At 40.0% G+C, this 17,021-nt stretch overlaps 1 protein-coding gene across 1 annotated transcript in view; it reads right to left on the reverse strand.

The window, feature by feature from the left end:
• Positions 1-480: 480 nt before the first annotated feature.
• The window catches only part of Enox2 (ecto-NOX disulfide-thiol exchanger 2), an 80,558-nt gene continuing 64,017 nt past the window's right edge, over positions 481-17,021 (reverse strand). Inside the window, exons 8-12 of the mRNA XM_036174691.1 lie at positions 14,864-15,045; positions 12,277-12,384; positions 8,250-8,358; positions 4,045-4,130; positions 481-1,960 (exon numbers count right to left, since the gene is read on the reverse strand). Coding sequence (XP_036030584.1) covers positions 1,829-1,960; positions 4,045-4,130; positions 8,250-8,358; positions 12,277-12,384; positions 14,864-15,045 — 617 coding nt within the window. The 3' untranslated portion in view covers positions 481-1,828. The remainder of the gene's footprint in view (positions 1,961-4,044; positions 4,131-8,249; positions 8,359-12,276; positions 12,385-14,863; positions 15,046-17,021) is intronic.

The following is a 17,021-nucleotide window of genomic DNA, read 5'->3' on the forward strand; positions in this document are numbered from 1 at the left end:
TAGCTCTGCTAATTGCAGATTCAGTGGGAAATACTGCACTCTGCCCCCACACCCCATATCAGAAAAGTTAGCCCACCATGCTGTGCTAACAGGATGCTTGCCAAATAACCCCTGGGACTATGTTTGCAAGATAAATTGCTTGGGAAGAATGCTTGCCAAATAACCCCTTGCTAGATAAGCTTGGAATTCGTTTACCTACCCAGACTCTTAGAAAGACCGCAGAGACATCTGGCGTCCAGGTGTCTGCACTCGGGGTGACCCCACTCCCCTGCCCTGGTAGAACTGCCTCATAAAAGGCCTGTGAGCCTCAAACTCGGGGTCACCAGCTAGTCCTCGCGCTGGTGCCCCACGAGCTCGTGTTAAAGTAAAGCTTCATTTGTGACCCGATATCGGAGTGGAGCTCTGTTTTGAACGCCAACCCTAACAGTAGGAAGTAAGCCATTCAAAACGTAACACAAAGCTGAGGTATAAAACGGAATATTTGTATTTTAAAAATACATCTTTGAACACTACTCACATCTCATTTGCAAAGTATTTTCAGGCAATCCTCTCATTGCCTATGCTCACTCAGTGTATTCTCTTACCTTCTAGTGAACTCAAGGGAGGCCATGCTTGTGTAATTAGAAGTACCACCATTACTACCACAAAAATAACAAAGACCATCTCTACCTCAGGATAACAGCCTCAAATTCTGCCGTTTTCTTTTCCTATCAAGCAGGACTTCTTGAATGGTCCACTTAAACTTGGCGAGGCCATCGCAATGTACAGATGGGCACAACTGAACCAGAGCTATCCGTATCAGTCAGCATTCTGAGGGGAGTTGACATATGTGCAGGAAGCCTTACACACCCCGCCTGTTATTTATTCATTAGTTCATTACGTTCAATATTCAAATCGGTTCTTTACAAACAGTCAGCATGAAGTAAACAGTATTTACAGCAGTACATAGTTTGCAATTCAACACACTAACAGTAGGAAGAAAGGAACCAACAGACTGTAAGAAGGCCAGAGGGGAAGGACTATTAAAATAAATCCCTTCTGCCAATATGTGCACATGTGCGCACGCCTGGCTGATTTTAATTCATAGAAAACTAAACATGCCCTCTTTTAAAAGCAGACTATTTACAAGTAGTTCTTAAAAGCACAAACACAATAGTTGCACTGGAGACTTTCTTTGAATACATCTAGATTTCTTGCTTTAAAATTCTGAAATAGACCTTTTATCTATTAGAGAAAATAACTTTGGAACGTTTGTCACTTTTGGTTCATAGTACTTTTACAAAAAGCCACAGTTCATGCTTGTTTGTTAAAGGTGAACTGGTGAAGCACCTTGGAGAAGACACTGATGGATTATTCATTTACTGGAAAGACAATGGCAGTTGCAGGGAGTTCCTAACACTCCTCTTATTCCTTTTTACAAGTAGCAACATGTGAAGAGAAATCTAGAAACACAAACCACACACAAATCATCAAAACATTTCAGTTAACAGTGTTGAAAACATACAAAGTCTACAACAGTAGTACAGACACTGAAAACATTCCAAATACTTTTTAGCCTCAGGAATTTCTTGATACTACTTATAAGAAAAGACAACCAATTGCCAGAAATAGGAGGAAGTTACAGCACTTGAGGTTTGAGGCAATTTCTTTTTAGGACCTGTAGCTTGAGGTGCTGTTCTAGGATCCTTATTTTAACTTGAAAGATATTCAGGAATGAACTGACAAATTGAAAACAACGTCCACTTGAAAACCACTGAGATACAAAGTCATGTTCTAAGCTTGTCCAGCACACATTTATGTTTAGGATCCCAAATTGCTAGGTGGAGATTCAGGTCAGCTTCAAGCCCTCAAAACCGCAGAATTTCCACCGCTTCTCTAGGCTGGCTCCAACTCCGGTCATTTCCTGTCTGAAGGTATGCTGGAGTCTACTCATCAGACATTCCACATCACTGGTGCAGATCTGTGAGACAGAGAGGACATCCTCCAATCAGAACCAGCTTCCCATCCCTGGTCATCCGCTGATGTGTGTGTGCTGAGGGCGGTGGCAGGGTAATCTATCTGGTCTTGTGCATTTGTGTGTTCATCTGCTGGGACCACCAGACACAGCCCACTGAACTGCTTTTGCCAAGAGCTGGTATGAGCTGCATGGAGAAGTTTGGCATGTAGCCAACTGAATGAGAGTAGCTCAGTGATGGGGATGTGTGTCCAGCCCACTGAAGGTACAAAGTCTTTTTTGGAGGGACAGGCAGAAATGCCTGCAGTGGAGTAGAATTCTCCACATATGCATCAAGCCCACAAAGAAAGAGTAATAAGAGTGAAGAATGCTCTCTCTTTCTACTTCGATGCATCATTTCTTTCTTTTCCCCAACATCCCCCCACCTCCCCACCCCCTCCATACAAAAACAAGTCTGTGGATTCCTCAAGCGCCTCTCTTCGCATAGTCATTTTTTTCATTCACAGTGACCTTCTTAATTGTGAGCCAGGGTACAGGGAGCTGATGACCACCAGGGGAACCCTTAAAGAAGCATGGAGTTACCGCCACACAGAACTTAAGTATCCTTTAAAGCCCTTGCTGGGAGATCTTGACAGTATTCTGGCAGGAAGCTGCTGGACTGGAGCTGGTCCTGGGCCAGGAGTGAAGCTGTGCCCTTCTCACAGTGCTTCTGATTAACCAGATCCACTTAAGTGAAAGAAGCACACTATAGGGTACTACAGAGAGTAGAACTCCCATTTCAAAACGTGACTAGATAGCAGATCTAGCTATATGCTATATATATAGATAGATACAGTGTAGATATGGAAAATGGTTTCAAATTACAGGATAAACTTAACAGTGATTATACTTGAGTTAAGACTATAGGAAATTTTACTTTTTCTTCACTATGTTTCTATATAGTTTGCACTCAAAGACAACATGTATTATTTTTAAAAATTAAAAAAATGAGATAAATTTTACTGACATATAGTTCAATATCCTGCTGCTGAAACTGAGCATATGGTCCTGATACTGCTGTTCCATCATCCCTTTTACTGCCAAGTGAAAGGTATATGGCTGCAGTTTAGAATTACTTCCTAGAGGGAAATAAGGAGGTAATGCAATCTAGAACTAACACAAAGGCCATAGAAGACAGTGTATCCCTGAAGTTGGAATATGCTTAGGACAATTAGGTTCCCAAATGGCCAGTGTTGCTAAGGGGACAAAGGCTTCTCTAGTTTAACATTTTGGACAACATAATGTCAGGAACCCATACTCAATAGCACTTCCCAGGAGGTCCAGTTTGGTGAAATAGTGACACAATCTACAGGGAATCTTAACTAAATGTTGCTTCTGAAAAAAACCATATCATGTGCTTATTTGTTGCAAGAAGGAGTTGAGAGTCTGCACCTGCTGCTATGGGGTACTCTTGAGTAGCTAGAGAATTAACACGTCCCCTCACTTCATGTGATCTGTGCGCTCCTCCTTTGAGGATAACATGCAGATAAATGGCCCACAGATCAGCTAGGAGTAGCTACCCAATGGACAATCCAGAAGCCCTCAGAACATTGTCCCATCGGTTTTACACCTTCCTGGAATATTTCATAGCACATAATGGTAATAGTGATGGGGAGAGGGGTAAGACTTCCAATTTTATAAATCACAATTTGCTGATGGCTGGAGGCCCAGGACAAATACAATGGTTAAGAGAGAAAGTATTGGCTACTTTGCTGGCTATTTGGTATCTTGTATGGAAATCAAGAAAAGGAAGCTAGAATCTTCTAAGATGTATATTAGAAGTAGTCCAGCCAATTAATTTTAGTTTGAATGGGATTTCCTTGGTTTTAGCACCAAAAGTTTCAAGTCTCAGGAAATTTCTCGGTTTTAGGCAAACTAGGACAGAATGTCATACTATTTCTAAGAGGGATATTATACATTAAAACACAATGAGACTGGAAGTAAGGGAAACTTGCTTAGAGCCATAAGGACTGTTTATGCTCTAAGAGAGTAAGGCCACCTACACAGAAAGAAGCCTTCATCCTCTGTCTCCATTTGAGTTTCCCACCTACCTTATTATCCAGACGGTGCAAGTAGGAACAGATGTATTCAATGCTCGCTCCAAATGGGTGAACATGAAGGAATGTGGAGATGATCCCTGTGGAGACAATGCCTCAGGGGTTATTACACTTCAGCATGAAATGCCTTGAGATTCCACAGTGAACGAACTCATACAGGCAAAACGCACATACGTACACTATACATACATTAGGCAGTATTTTAAGTTTGCATATATTTTATTTATTTAATCTTTATAATAACCCTGTGGCATAGGCACTGTCAACCCCCATTTCACAGGTGAGAACAACAAGACGAAGTGTCAGCAGGTATGTGAACTCAGTGGTTCTTACCACTCACTGCTTTTCACTGTGCTAAGTCACTCAGAGTGAAGCTGGCATGTGAGCTCTCTCCCATCACTTGTCATCACTGGGAACAATCTGAATTCTAGAATTCAGATGAATTTAGATTATGATGGGTGTTTTGGCAGTCATTAAATAAGACTTCATGCTCTTCGGAATTAAGAATATTTTGTGGGAACCACAAATGACTCACTTTGCCATATTAACTTAGCTCCTCCCACAGAAGAATCTGCTGATCTTATCAGGGTTTTATTTTGTGAGTTGCTCTAGAAAGAAATGCCAAACATTTCCTACATGCTGACATGAGTGCTCACTGCCATTGTGTGTGGAGGGCCCTTTCCAGCTTTCAGGGGTGCCTGGGAGATTTCTACTAGGCCTAATTCTGGGGTGAAAGGCAGCTGCAAGCACTGTCTTCCTTCTTACAGATGTCATGTTAATTGTTCTAACACTTAGCTGGCAACAACTAGAAAAATTGTTCAAAAATTGTAGAGATTCATTTTTGAAATGCTTGTGAATTCATTTTCTTTTATCAGATCTTCTAGAATTGAGCTTCCTGAAAATGACCAGGAAATATGAGTGGACATTGATTTGATTTAGAAAGTACAACTTTTCTGTCCTTTCAGAGGCTCACAAAGAATATCACAAGTTTAAATTATAGCTTGAAATTCAATTATTTTTTATGAAAACCTTCCAAATATTAGATGGCGAAGGGTGGGCTGAGAGAATCTGGGAGGAATCAGAGTCACAAAATCTGTTCAAAAGGGATACTATTACTTTTATCATTACTTTATTCTTAACTGACCAGGTAAATTGAATTTCTAAGCTTGATTTGAGTTGAAAAACTTCAGTTCTGAGGAAAAAAGTCCATATTCAATGAAAGTCTAAATGTCATGGCTGAGGAAAAGTATCAAATGCTAAGAAATAAGTTCAGAGGTTTAAAAACAGTAATCAGTTTTTGTGAGTTCACACTCAAAGAACTTATTTAAAAAGCAGATTTCTCCATCAGTTAAAGACCACATTCTTTAAAAAGCAAAACAATAGGTAGTCATTTGAAGGAATCTTTTTTTTTTCTCTAGGGATATCAATTTATAGAGAAGTTCCTGTTTCCCCAATATTTCTCTGTCACCATGACAATTGCTTAAAAACTTTTGAGCTGAAAAATATTAAAAAGTTGTGTTCTTTTCTTGAAGTCTCAATGGCAGATCCTCTTGTGCATCTTTATTAACATATCAAAACCTTATATCAGAGTATAACATTCATTACCAAAGAAGATATAACTTCAAAATATATAGAAGTCAGTCAGCATGGATGGCTTTGGAGGATGGGTTGCATCTCACTTCCTAGAAGGAATCTTGGATTAACCAGCCACTGCTAGAGGACCATATAATTTGAATCCCAATTTTCCATTTGTTCCCAAATGGACCATGAAGTCAACAAGCATTTGTGACTAGTACTGGAAGTGCAAGCTGCTTTCCTTGTACTGAGGGCTGACTATTGTCCTATGTGAACTGATCTGGGATAGGTGTCATACTAATACTTGGAATCGACCTGTGAGGTAAGTAATAGCTTGTTCAATTTGCAGATGGAGGGGCTGAATCTCAGCAAACAGATATAGGCATCAAGATGGGCAGCTATGGCTGCCCCATTCTTTTTTTTTTTTTTTTTTTCAAGACAGGGTTTCTCTGAGTAACAGCTCTAGCTATCCTGGAACTAGCTCTGTAGACTAGGCTGGACTCACAGAGGTTCGCCTGCCTCTGCCTCCCAAGTGTTGGGATTAAAAACGTGTGCCTGGCTGGCTGCCCCATTCTTTAATTGTAAAATTGGGAATTTTTTTTAGGTAGTAAGAGCAATTCTAGCATTTACTGTATCAGAGTACACTAGAGTCTAACACATTATTGACAATTTCCTGAGTCATTTATCAATGTGATATAATGACAAAATAAGTAATTTTTCTCCCAGTTCTTGGTACACAGATTCTTAAAAAATCCATTTAATTGCACATTTATTCATTTTATTTATTTACTTTTGTGCGTGCACATGCATGTGTGGGCTGAGCTGTAGTATGTAAATGGAGGCCACAGACAACTTGCAAGAGTCAGTTCTCTCTATCATGTAAGTCTCTGGGATTAAATTCAGGTAGTAAAGCTTGGCAGAAGGTTCCTTTACCTGCTGAGTCACCTTGCTGGCCTCAGTGTAATTTGTTTTCTGAGACTGGCCTTGAATTTGCAATCCCCCTGACTCTGTCTTCTGAGTGCTAAGATTACAGGTATACGCTGCTAGCCTAGTTAGACATCTTCTTGTGATAGTACTGATTTTTGGCTGGGAGCCCTTTACTAGCTTCGTGGTGGGGACCAGCCAACACAACAGGAAGGCTAAGGTGTAACTAAAGTATGGAGCTTAGAGGTTCCCTATCCCCAAAGCACACATACATAATGAAACCTCCATAAAGACATGATGGATATCAGACAGGTTCCCAACTGGGAAACACATAAAAATGCTGGGAAGGCAGCACAGCAAGCCCACAAAGGATACAGAAGCTTGACTTCTTTCCTCTTACTTTCTTGTCCTATGCATCTCTCCATTCCTGGGTTTCACCCTCTACACCAGCGGTTTTCAACCTTCTTAAATGCTGCAATCCCTTAATATGGTCCTCATGTAGTGATTCCCAACCATAAAATTATTTTCATTGTTACTTCCTAACTGTAGTTTTGCTACTGTTATGAATCACAGTGTAAGTATCTGTGTTTTCCAATTCCACTCCTAAAGGGGCTGTGACCCACAGGTTGAGAACTGCTGCTCTCCAACATGTTGGCAATAGTTAAGTCAAGTACTTCTCAGAGTTCTGTGAGTTGTTCTAACACATTAGAGAAGCTGGTTGGTGAGGTATTGGGAAGTTCCTGACTTTGCAGCCAGTGTGTAACTTATAGTCTGGATCTAGAATGATACCCAAAGGCTCATGCGATAAAGGGTAAGACCCCATCCTGTGGCAGAACCTTTAAGAGCCCAGTGGACAGGTTCAAACCATGCTTTTTGAAAGGGCTGTGGGTTCTTAGAGCCCCTCGCTCTCTTATCTGTTATTTATCCTGGCCATGAGGTAAATGATTTTGCCACATGTTTCAATTACAATGTGCTGCTTTATGGCAGGCCCCAAAGCACCAACAGTGCCAACCAATCATGGAGTGGAACTCTAAAACTGTCCACCCACATAAGCCTTTTATTTTTGTAAAGCAGTGTTGACCAACACATTTTGGGGTCTGCTGATTTGTGAGACTGAGTCTTTAAACCTGTGTAATCTAACTTCAGCTAGTTGACATCCAAATTGAAGTGAATAAAGTGGTCAAATACATACTTGGTGTTGGAAAGTTGGAAAAGTGGTGATGGAAAGAACATATGCTGTGTCAAGAAATTAAAAACAAACATCACTTCATTTGGTGTCAGAAGTGTCCTGAATAAAAATGGCTCAGCCAATAGCACAGAACTTGAAAGGCAGACACTTGCTATGGAGGCTGATCTGGGGAAACTCGGCAGTGTCTGTACCAGCCTTCTGAATGCATGGGAAAGGGCCCTCTCTCCTTGTAGAGAGATTAAAAAACTACAGTGTGTTTCTCCTTTTGACCCACTCTTAGTATAGTGCTGACACTGACCCACTGAACAAGACAGTGGCAAAAAGGAGCCAGAAGTGCCTTGGAGCTGCTCTTAGAATCTTTATGGAAAATTTCCTTGCTCTTTCCCTATCACCTTTCGAACTCTGAGTTCCTGCACCACCACACTTCAAACTGCTCAGCAGACACTAATCCTAAATATCCCTCCTGTCTTTCTGTACACCTTATGGGTTTTGTGTGTGTTGGCTTCCTTACCCACTAGCAGTGCTTCCCGTTCAGATTTGATAGGACTGCCGGCCATGGTCTTCTCAAGAGGGTGGTCACTTTCCTGGCTTGATGCACACAGTCTAGAAGCACAGTTTTCCTGTGGGAATAACATGCTTCCTGGGTCAGTTCACCTTATGTGGCCAAAGAGTTGGTTTCAATTAATTTCACAACAGATAACTTTTATTAAAAGATGAGAGATACATTCTCACTATGTTGCCCAGTCTGTCCTGAAACTCCCAGATACAAGATCCTTCAACCTCAGCTTTCTGAGTAGCTGGGATGACAGGTTTGTGTGCCCAGCAACAGGTCCACAAAACCATCACAGTACCATCAAAACAACACAACATAGTCTGATTTGGATTACTGAAAATACAAATTACAAAAACACCACAGATAATGCAAGCAACCAAGCTATCCTTTAAAAACATTTATTTGGTGTGTGTGTGTGTGTGTGTGTGTGTGTGTGTGTGTGTGTGTGTGTACACCATGGTACACATGTAGGTCCTGGGAACTGAACTCACTTATTTCAGGCTTGGCAGCAAGTACCATTACCAGCTGAGCCATCTCACTGGTTCCAAAATATCTTTATGTGACTTCAAAATGCAGAACGTTGTAAACATTTATTTTCACAAGTTGTGTTTTCTGGCTTCATTATTCTTAGCTCTAAACAAGTAGTCTTGGGAAGGAGACTCAACACTTTCATGTATTACATAGTAGATATTGTTAAATACGTATTATCTCCATCACACAGATGAGGAAAACAAGGAATGGATAAATTGGGTAAGTTTGCTATGATTGCATTGTTAGGAAATAGAAATGGCAGAGTTAGCATTTCACATCAGGTTATATCTACTCATTCTCTCTCTCTCTCTCTCTCTCTCTCTCTCTCTCTCTCTCTCTCTCTCTCTCAACATTAGATCCATACTCTGCCTATGGTAAGTCCCACATCTGAACAGAAAATCTGTGAAATACCCAGTCTACTTAGGCATCAGCGCTGGCTTTTGGACTAGAAATTAGAACCTTTACCTATAGACTATAGCCTCTGTTTCTCTTCTCTGTTATCAGTTAAAATATTTCTGGCTTTATAGTCAGAAATGACCCTGAATAAAAGTATCAACTGTCAGTTGCCTTCTTTGTTGTGGAAACTTTTTCTGAGTCTAGCAGTTTGGTTTTATGAGATATTCAGGTGAAATCCATACCTGGCAGGCACTGAATCTGAAAAGTGTTCCTACAATGTTTGTGGATCTTTCTAGCTTTGAGTGTGGAAAAACACTGTTCTACATGGTATAGATGAAGAAAGAGCTTTCAGAGGAAGGAATAAAAGAGTTCCTGCAGCAATCTCACTGTTTCGGTCTTTTACTGTAGTAAAGAGAAGTGCTAGGGCTGGCAGGGGGTGGGGGCAAATCCTGGTTGAGTCAGATACTCAGTCACTTCCTCCCCTCCACAAGCTCTCAGCAGGGCTGCACTTCTGTGTTCTTGAAAGTGTCTTCAAAGCTTGCTAGATACCGCCTTGGAAGAAGTGAATGGTCTATGTATGCTTTAAGACATCTGTTTTATGCCACATCTGATTTAAAGCACTGGCTTATTTCTAAGGTAGGGGCTTTACATCTGCTTCTAAGTCCCTTACAACCTTAAGTGAGCCAGTAAGCCATTTCTTAAGTGTGGGCACTTAACAGATTGAGTTTGATTTAAGATATTAAGATTTTCTGAGAAGTCTTAGCCATCCTGAATGGCTAAATTCAGTTCCTTAACTGAGTCTGATTTCAAATTTATCATGTTGGCATTTATTTTCTTGAACTTCACTAGCAGATTCAAGGAGGTAGTTCTTTCCACCAGTATAATAGATGTAAGTCACACTGTTATATTTCAAAATACTGCAAATAGCTCATAGTGTGGTTTACTGTCAAGAAACCCAAAGAAAAGCAACAAACAGAGCCCTCATAACCAAAACTTACTGCTTGCCTTTCAACCTGAAATTATTTTTGTAGTCTAATGTGATGGTCTTTTGCTTCCTAAACTAATTGTTTCAGGTGGAAATATTTGGTCACAAATCAGCTTCACAGAGAACAGAGTTTGTAATGATCTGCCATGATTTTTTCTAACAGAAGCTTTGCTTGAAATGACAGGAAAAAAATCTGACCCACTGTTTTCTGATTATCAGTTGGCTCTTTCTTGTCTTCTTTAGCTGTCATTTTGTGGTATTTGTGAGAGGAGAAACACTTGTCATTAAGCACAATATGACAAGTTTCTTCTGTGCCACCTGACCTCTCGTTTCTTTAAACAAAACTCTTCACAAAGCAGAAAGCAGTCTATACTAAAAATGTGCTTAAGTCAATTTGCAATGGCAATCCAAATAGTGATGGGAAGCATGATAGCAGCACCGTAGCCCCTTGTCTATCTAGGGTCTTCTGGCTGCACAGTGCATTTTATACAGGAAGAGAAATAGAGCTATGTTGCAGCTCTGGGACAGTTTAGAAAGTCTGAAAGTACAGGAGTTTTGGCACTTTTCAATTAAATGCTTGATAAATGAATTTCTCTGGGATTGTGCTCATTTCTTTAATAGCACCCACAAAAGTGGAAAGTGAGTTGATTTTATGATGTGGAAGAATTAAAAGCATATAGCAAATAGCCTCTGAAAGAAAACATTTTCAATCATTTGTTTCAACTACACCAAGGTTGCCAGTTCCTAATGGCTCTCTGGGGCACATTCCCATACCGGTAAACACGCCCAGGGCCTGTATGTGCTCTGCCTTCCTGAGCTGCGCAAAGAAGATCATCAGCAGAGCTCTTGCAGAACTGTACCATTGCTGATGTTGGACTTTTGGTCCAAGCCCCAATGTTTTCTCTTCCTTCTCAAATAACCACAGCAGGGAGTTCTAGTTAATGAGTCATGTTTTTGCTAGAGTATAACTTCAGCTGAGTACTGAGGCATATGAGACTGGAGAGGTATGACACACAGACATCAGGAGACTTTATACATCTAAAAGGGACACACCTGATGCTTGGGTGACACACAGACATATCCAAATGGTAAATAGACTCTCCCAGGTGTCTTCACCGTGTTCTTTATGCAGCAGGCTCTCACTATTAAGTTTCACCTTCCCTTCTTGTTTGCTATTATCTGACTTTAGAAAACTGTGTCTCCTTGTTTCTTTACAAGGCTTCCCCCATTTTGGTGTTGGCTATTTTTGTTTGTTTGTTTGAGACAGGGTCTCATGTACACCAGGCTGGCTCCTAACTTGCTATGTAGGTAAGGATGACATTTAACTCCTGATGTCCCTGCCTCCATTTCTTAAGCTTTGGGATTCCGGTGTGTACCACTAAGCCTGACTTGGTGTTGGCTGTTACTCTGACCTGTGGCTGCTCATGATCACATACAGTAGGTGTAAAGAAGTGTTAATTCTTTCTAGCTGTATTTCTGCTTTAATAAAATGTTCAGTTAAAGGTATGCTCATCTGGGAAGATGGAACTTCAAATGAGAAATTGCCTCTATCATATTGCCCTGTAGGACAGTTTGTAGGGCACTTTTTCTTGGGAGTTGGTCCTAGTGTTGTAGAAACATTTCCCTATGGTCTCTGCTACAGTTCCTAACTCCAGGTTCCTGTCTTGACTTCCCGCTGTGACTTCCTTCCATGATGGACTGTAAGCTGTAAAGGAAAACAGACCCTTCTCCAAGTTGTTTTTGGTCATAATGTTTATCACAGCAATAAGGAAGCAAACAAGAACACATGGGCTTTCTCTCTTGTTATTGGTGTGAGAAGATGAAGCGAGGAAGAAGTGTATATTATGATCTTCTTCAACAAAGAAGATGGAGGAACTTGACAGTTAGAATGTATGTAAACCAGAACCTTTAGAAATGCTAAGTACTTCGAACCAGAGCCCTTGATACAAGAACTACCACTGACAGGGACTTTGAATTCCCAACCAGCAGTGTTTTCAGAAACTTCTAGGGTATTTTCATTATCACTGAAGGGTGGGGGTGGGGAAGGGAAAGATTGAGGCAAGACTCATGTACCTTATCTTGGAGATTTTCCAACATTTTTTCCACCTGTAACTTGTCATCTTTGAGTTTTTCAAGTTCAGCTTCTTTCTTTTTGTATTCCTCTTGGACTTTGAGCAGATGCTTCATGAAAGATTATAGATAATGACATCATTCATTTAGGCTACACATTTCATGCACAATCCCTTGCTGAGGTTAGGTATCAGGTAGACTAGCCCCACTTCCCCATCTACAAATAGTACTTTTTCCACATAGAGCAAAAGAATCTTTGGAAAATCAAGATATAGCCAAAGTACTAGAAACACATGAACTATGAACCAATAGCTAAGGAGCCCCCAACTGGATCAGGCCCTCTGGATAAGTGAGCCAGTTGATTAACTTGAACGTTTTGGGAGGCCCCCAGGCAATGGGACCAGGACCTGTCCTTAGTGCATGAGCTGGCTGTTTGGAACCTGGGGCCTATGCAGGGACACTCTGCTCAGCCTGGGCGAAGGGAGGAGGGGACTGGACCTGCCTCCATTGAATCTACCAGGCAGAGCTGAATCCCCAGGGGAGTCCTTGCCCTGAAGGAGATGGGAATGAGGGGTAGGCTGGGGGAGGGAAGGGGGGAGGCTGGAAGAGGGAGGACAGGGGAATCTGTGGCTGATATGTAAAATTAAATTAAATTATAAAATAAATTTTAAAAAATAAAGAATTATGTTGACCCATTTAAAAAAAAAGAAAATCTGGTTCTTAGATATTTCTTCTGAACTTGTTTATATTTTATAAAGAACCAGAGAAACTAATAAACACAATCATTTAGCTTCTTCTCTGTCCTGGCCATAGGGAAGCACAGCATGCAGTTAATACTGACAAACTGCATCTTAATTATTGTGGAGACATGAATTATGTTGCAAAACATTTTTGTGAAGTCATCTGGCACACTAAATTTGACTTGTGTAGGTAAGATAGTCATGAATTCAAATTTCACATATGTTACCTTTTATATTAGTAGCCAAGGAACTGGATTTTTTGATATCAGTAATGATACAAATACTATTTATCAAATTCCCAGTATGTACTAAGTAAGCATTGTGCTAAGGGACTCATGTGCAACAATTCATGTGACCTTTCCTAAGGCCATTCAGATATGAATTAGCAGAGTTAGATTTAAAACCAGGTAACCCTGATTGAAACTCCATTACCTAAATCAATATTTACTACAAATATTTGGAGATAAAATGGGAAATGTTGTTCATTTGTTATAATACTATTTTCCCAATGGAAAAAATAATCAAAAATGAATGAAATTAATTTTTTGGAGGTAGAGACCTCTTGCTGAGATCTTTGCATGTTAAGTGACTGAACTGTTTTTATGTGTAATGGTTTCAAAAGCAACGTAAGAAGAGAGAAACAATGATAAAAATGTTCCCAAGGTCTTATATTCAGACTTGCAAAAGGCCATCAGCTAAAAAACAAGGATCAATGCATGTTGTCAAAGCCTTCTGAAGGGTAGCTACAGGGACACATTTTGATATAATTTATGTATTCTAATTAAACTCTGTGGTGACAATAAAAGGAAGGTAAGCATTACTTCACACATTTTGCTAATGGGAAAGGTGAAATATTAATGTGATAATACTTGTCACACAGGAAGACAATGGTGACAGAAGTAATAACACAGCGATGCCACTGCCAGAAGGGACTCCCTGTTCATCATTTATAGTTTCCAACCAGCAATTAGTTTGCCCTAGATAATTTCAAGGCACAGAGTTGAAATGTACTGCAAAACTGAAAATGTACGAAAGATGGTTGGTAGATTTTCATGATAGAGTATGACCATATCCTTTCTCAGAAGCACTAGTTCTTTACTCTAATCAAAGAAGGTGTTGATAGCTTTTAAATAGGAGGCTCACTGTAGTGATGGCTACATCAAACTTTGAGATATTGACCATGAGGTTATTATTCATGAGGTTTCATTTGAATGCGGTTTCTATTGGATTTAATTATTTTTTTCTTTTAATTCAAATTAATCTTTAGTGTGCATTCCATTTATTTATTTGTTTGTTTGTTTTTACATCCTGACTGCCATTTTATTTTTTGTTATACATGCATCCATGAAGGCCAAAAGAGATCATCAGATACCATAAAGCTGAACATATAAGCGGTTGTTAGTTGTCCAGTGTGGGTGATAGGAACCAAATACTAATCCTCTGCAAGAGTAGCAAGCACTCTTAGTTGTGAAGTCATGTCTCTCCATCCCTCTACTTTAATTTTTATACTTGGAATTATGTGCTTTTAAATTCATATAAATGACTGTGAAAGTAAAATAAAAAAACAAACTGGTATTACAATCTCAAAGCACTGATAGTACAAGGTCCCCATTTCCATGAAAATCAAGAGTGAGATGTTTGTTGTTTCTTCTTAAAGACTATATTTTGTTGTTTTAATACTTACTGATCAGCATTTTATCATATGCAAGTAATTGAGGGTTTTCATAAAGATTGCCATCAATATCTATAGTCTGAAGTAACTTCTCAACTTTTTGCTTTAGCACACCTCTTGGCAAACGAAGAGCTGCTGCTATCCTTTGAAATTGCACAGGAGAACCAACTGTCCATACCTGTTGCATCCCTTGAAGGGCTTGTTGCAGAAGTTTCAGCTGCTGTTCCTTGTTTGGGTCATCTTCCCGGTGGGCTTTGCCTTGTTCTTGCTTGAGCAGTTCTACCTCATTCCGGTAGGCATCTAGCTGCCAACGGAGGCTGTCATTTTCCTCCTTCAGAGCTTCTGCCTGTGATACTAAGGCTAAACAGTCAAAGGAAAATGGAAAATGTTAAACTTTGTACCTAGATGTTTTTATGGTACATCTGAGTGCTATGAAAACACGGTACTTTAAATTAATGTGTATAAAAGCTGTTTGGTAAGGAATTGTAGGTCAGTTTTAGTTGTCCATGGTAGTGAAAGATGAACACAAAACCACAAAGTCTTGCTTTCATAAATGAAACAGGATTTCAATACACAAGTATCTTCATTATGGCTCACATTTTCCAAACCAAATGTAACTATGTGCAAGTACCACCCATTTTACTTTCACTGAAATGGAGCAAGTGATAAGAGCACTGTAATGATCAAATATAGAACTAATTGCCTTGAACAGATAACTGCCTATACAAAAATTTTGTTAAAAGGTAAATTAAAAAAAACTAGTATCACTAATATTATAGAAGAAAAGTAACTGCATAAACCAAGATAACATTTCTACTTTCTGCATATGAAAACATCTCCCGTGCATCTTGACAATGAGTAGGAAGCTGAACAAATCGAAAACAAACAACTCTTTTTTGCTTATTTTTTTGATACAGTATCCTCCTTCACAGCCTTGTTTGGCCTAGAAATTGCTATGTAGACCAGGTTTGCCTGTAGCTTTGGTGGCCTGGAGCTTGCTGGCTTTTAAAATATAGATCCATCTGTCTCTGCCTCCCAAGTTCTGGGATTAAAGGCATGTCCCACCATGCCTGTCTTAAGAACTCTTCTTATTGTCTTCTGAGCACTGAGATGATTCAGCAAACAACTCCTCAAATTAGAGACAGAGACACTGAATAGAACAAGTCATATCTAGAATCTGAATGCCATGAGAAGAAACCCTCATGGGAACTAGTGCCAGGGTAGGGAAACAAACTGAATTATTGGAGGCTCAGTATGGATAAACCACCACTGAGTTAAAATCTCCAAACATATATACAATGGCTTAATTTAGCAGACTTTACAAATTTCTTTCTGCAGTTAAAAATATCAAAGACAACACAATCCAGATTCTTTGTGTAATATCCATCTTATGTGGCTTATTTTTTTATGCCTTTACTGTCTTTTTAAAGATTTTATTTTTTAAAACTATTTCTTTATATAACTATCTATATTCATTTTCTTCTCCCAAACCTAGGTACATTTTTACACACACTGTAAACCATTTAAAGTCTTATTCCATCTGAATCTGCCATATTGTGAATCTATTGTTTTAAACCCCAGCATTATAGGACTGAAATGGCAGCTTTGGCTGCTGGCTCCACCCACCTCAGCTTCCCAACATGGCAGAACTATGTTTACCACTAGCTCTGGGAACCAGGCTCACCACGAACTGTGGGAAGCAGTGGGTCTATGCCTCCATTAAAACAGTGTGTAGCCCAGAAACCATTTTTTTTTTAGTAGCAAAAGCTATATCCACCATGCACCATGTTGCACGGCTTGTAGAAACCTCTGTGTGGGAATCCACCATGCTGTAGCTCCACCCTGCATGCTGTGAACCTGGCACAGCCAGGGAACACATCATTGTAACTAGGCCCACTATGAGCAACATGAACTAGGAAGGTACTCTTAGCTACATTTGTAATCTCTTCTCAAGCTCTCTCAGATTTTAGGTGGAAACTCTTGCCCCACGTTGGATGCCATTTGTAGCTGAAGTTTTCCTGGTCCTGTCCAGCTCCTGTGTCCTTGCAGTCCTGCAGCTGCTCAGACCCAAGTAAACACACAGATTATATTAATTAAAACTGCTTGGCCATTAGCTTGGGCTCACTATTGACTAGCTCTTATACTTAAACTCTACCCATTTCTGTTAATCTATATGTTGCCATGTGTTCTGTGGTTTTACCTGTATACCATTACATGCTGCTCCCTGGTGTCTCCTGACTCGATTTTCCTCTTCCCAGAATTCTCCTTGTCTGCTTATCCCACCTATCTGCCTGGCTACTGGCCAATCAGCGTTTTATTAAACCAGTGTACAAAAG

The sequence above is a fragment of the Onychomys torridus genome, chromosome X (assembly GCF_903995425.1).
Source record: "Onychomys torridus chromosome X, mOncTor1.1, whole genome shotgun sequence".
NCBI classification, from domain to species: Eukaryota; Metazoa; Chordata; class Mammalia; order Rodentia; family Cricetidae; genus Onychomys; species Onychomys torridus.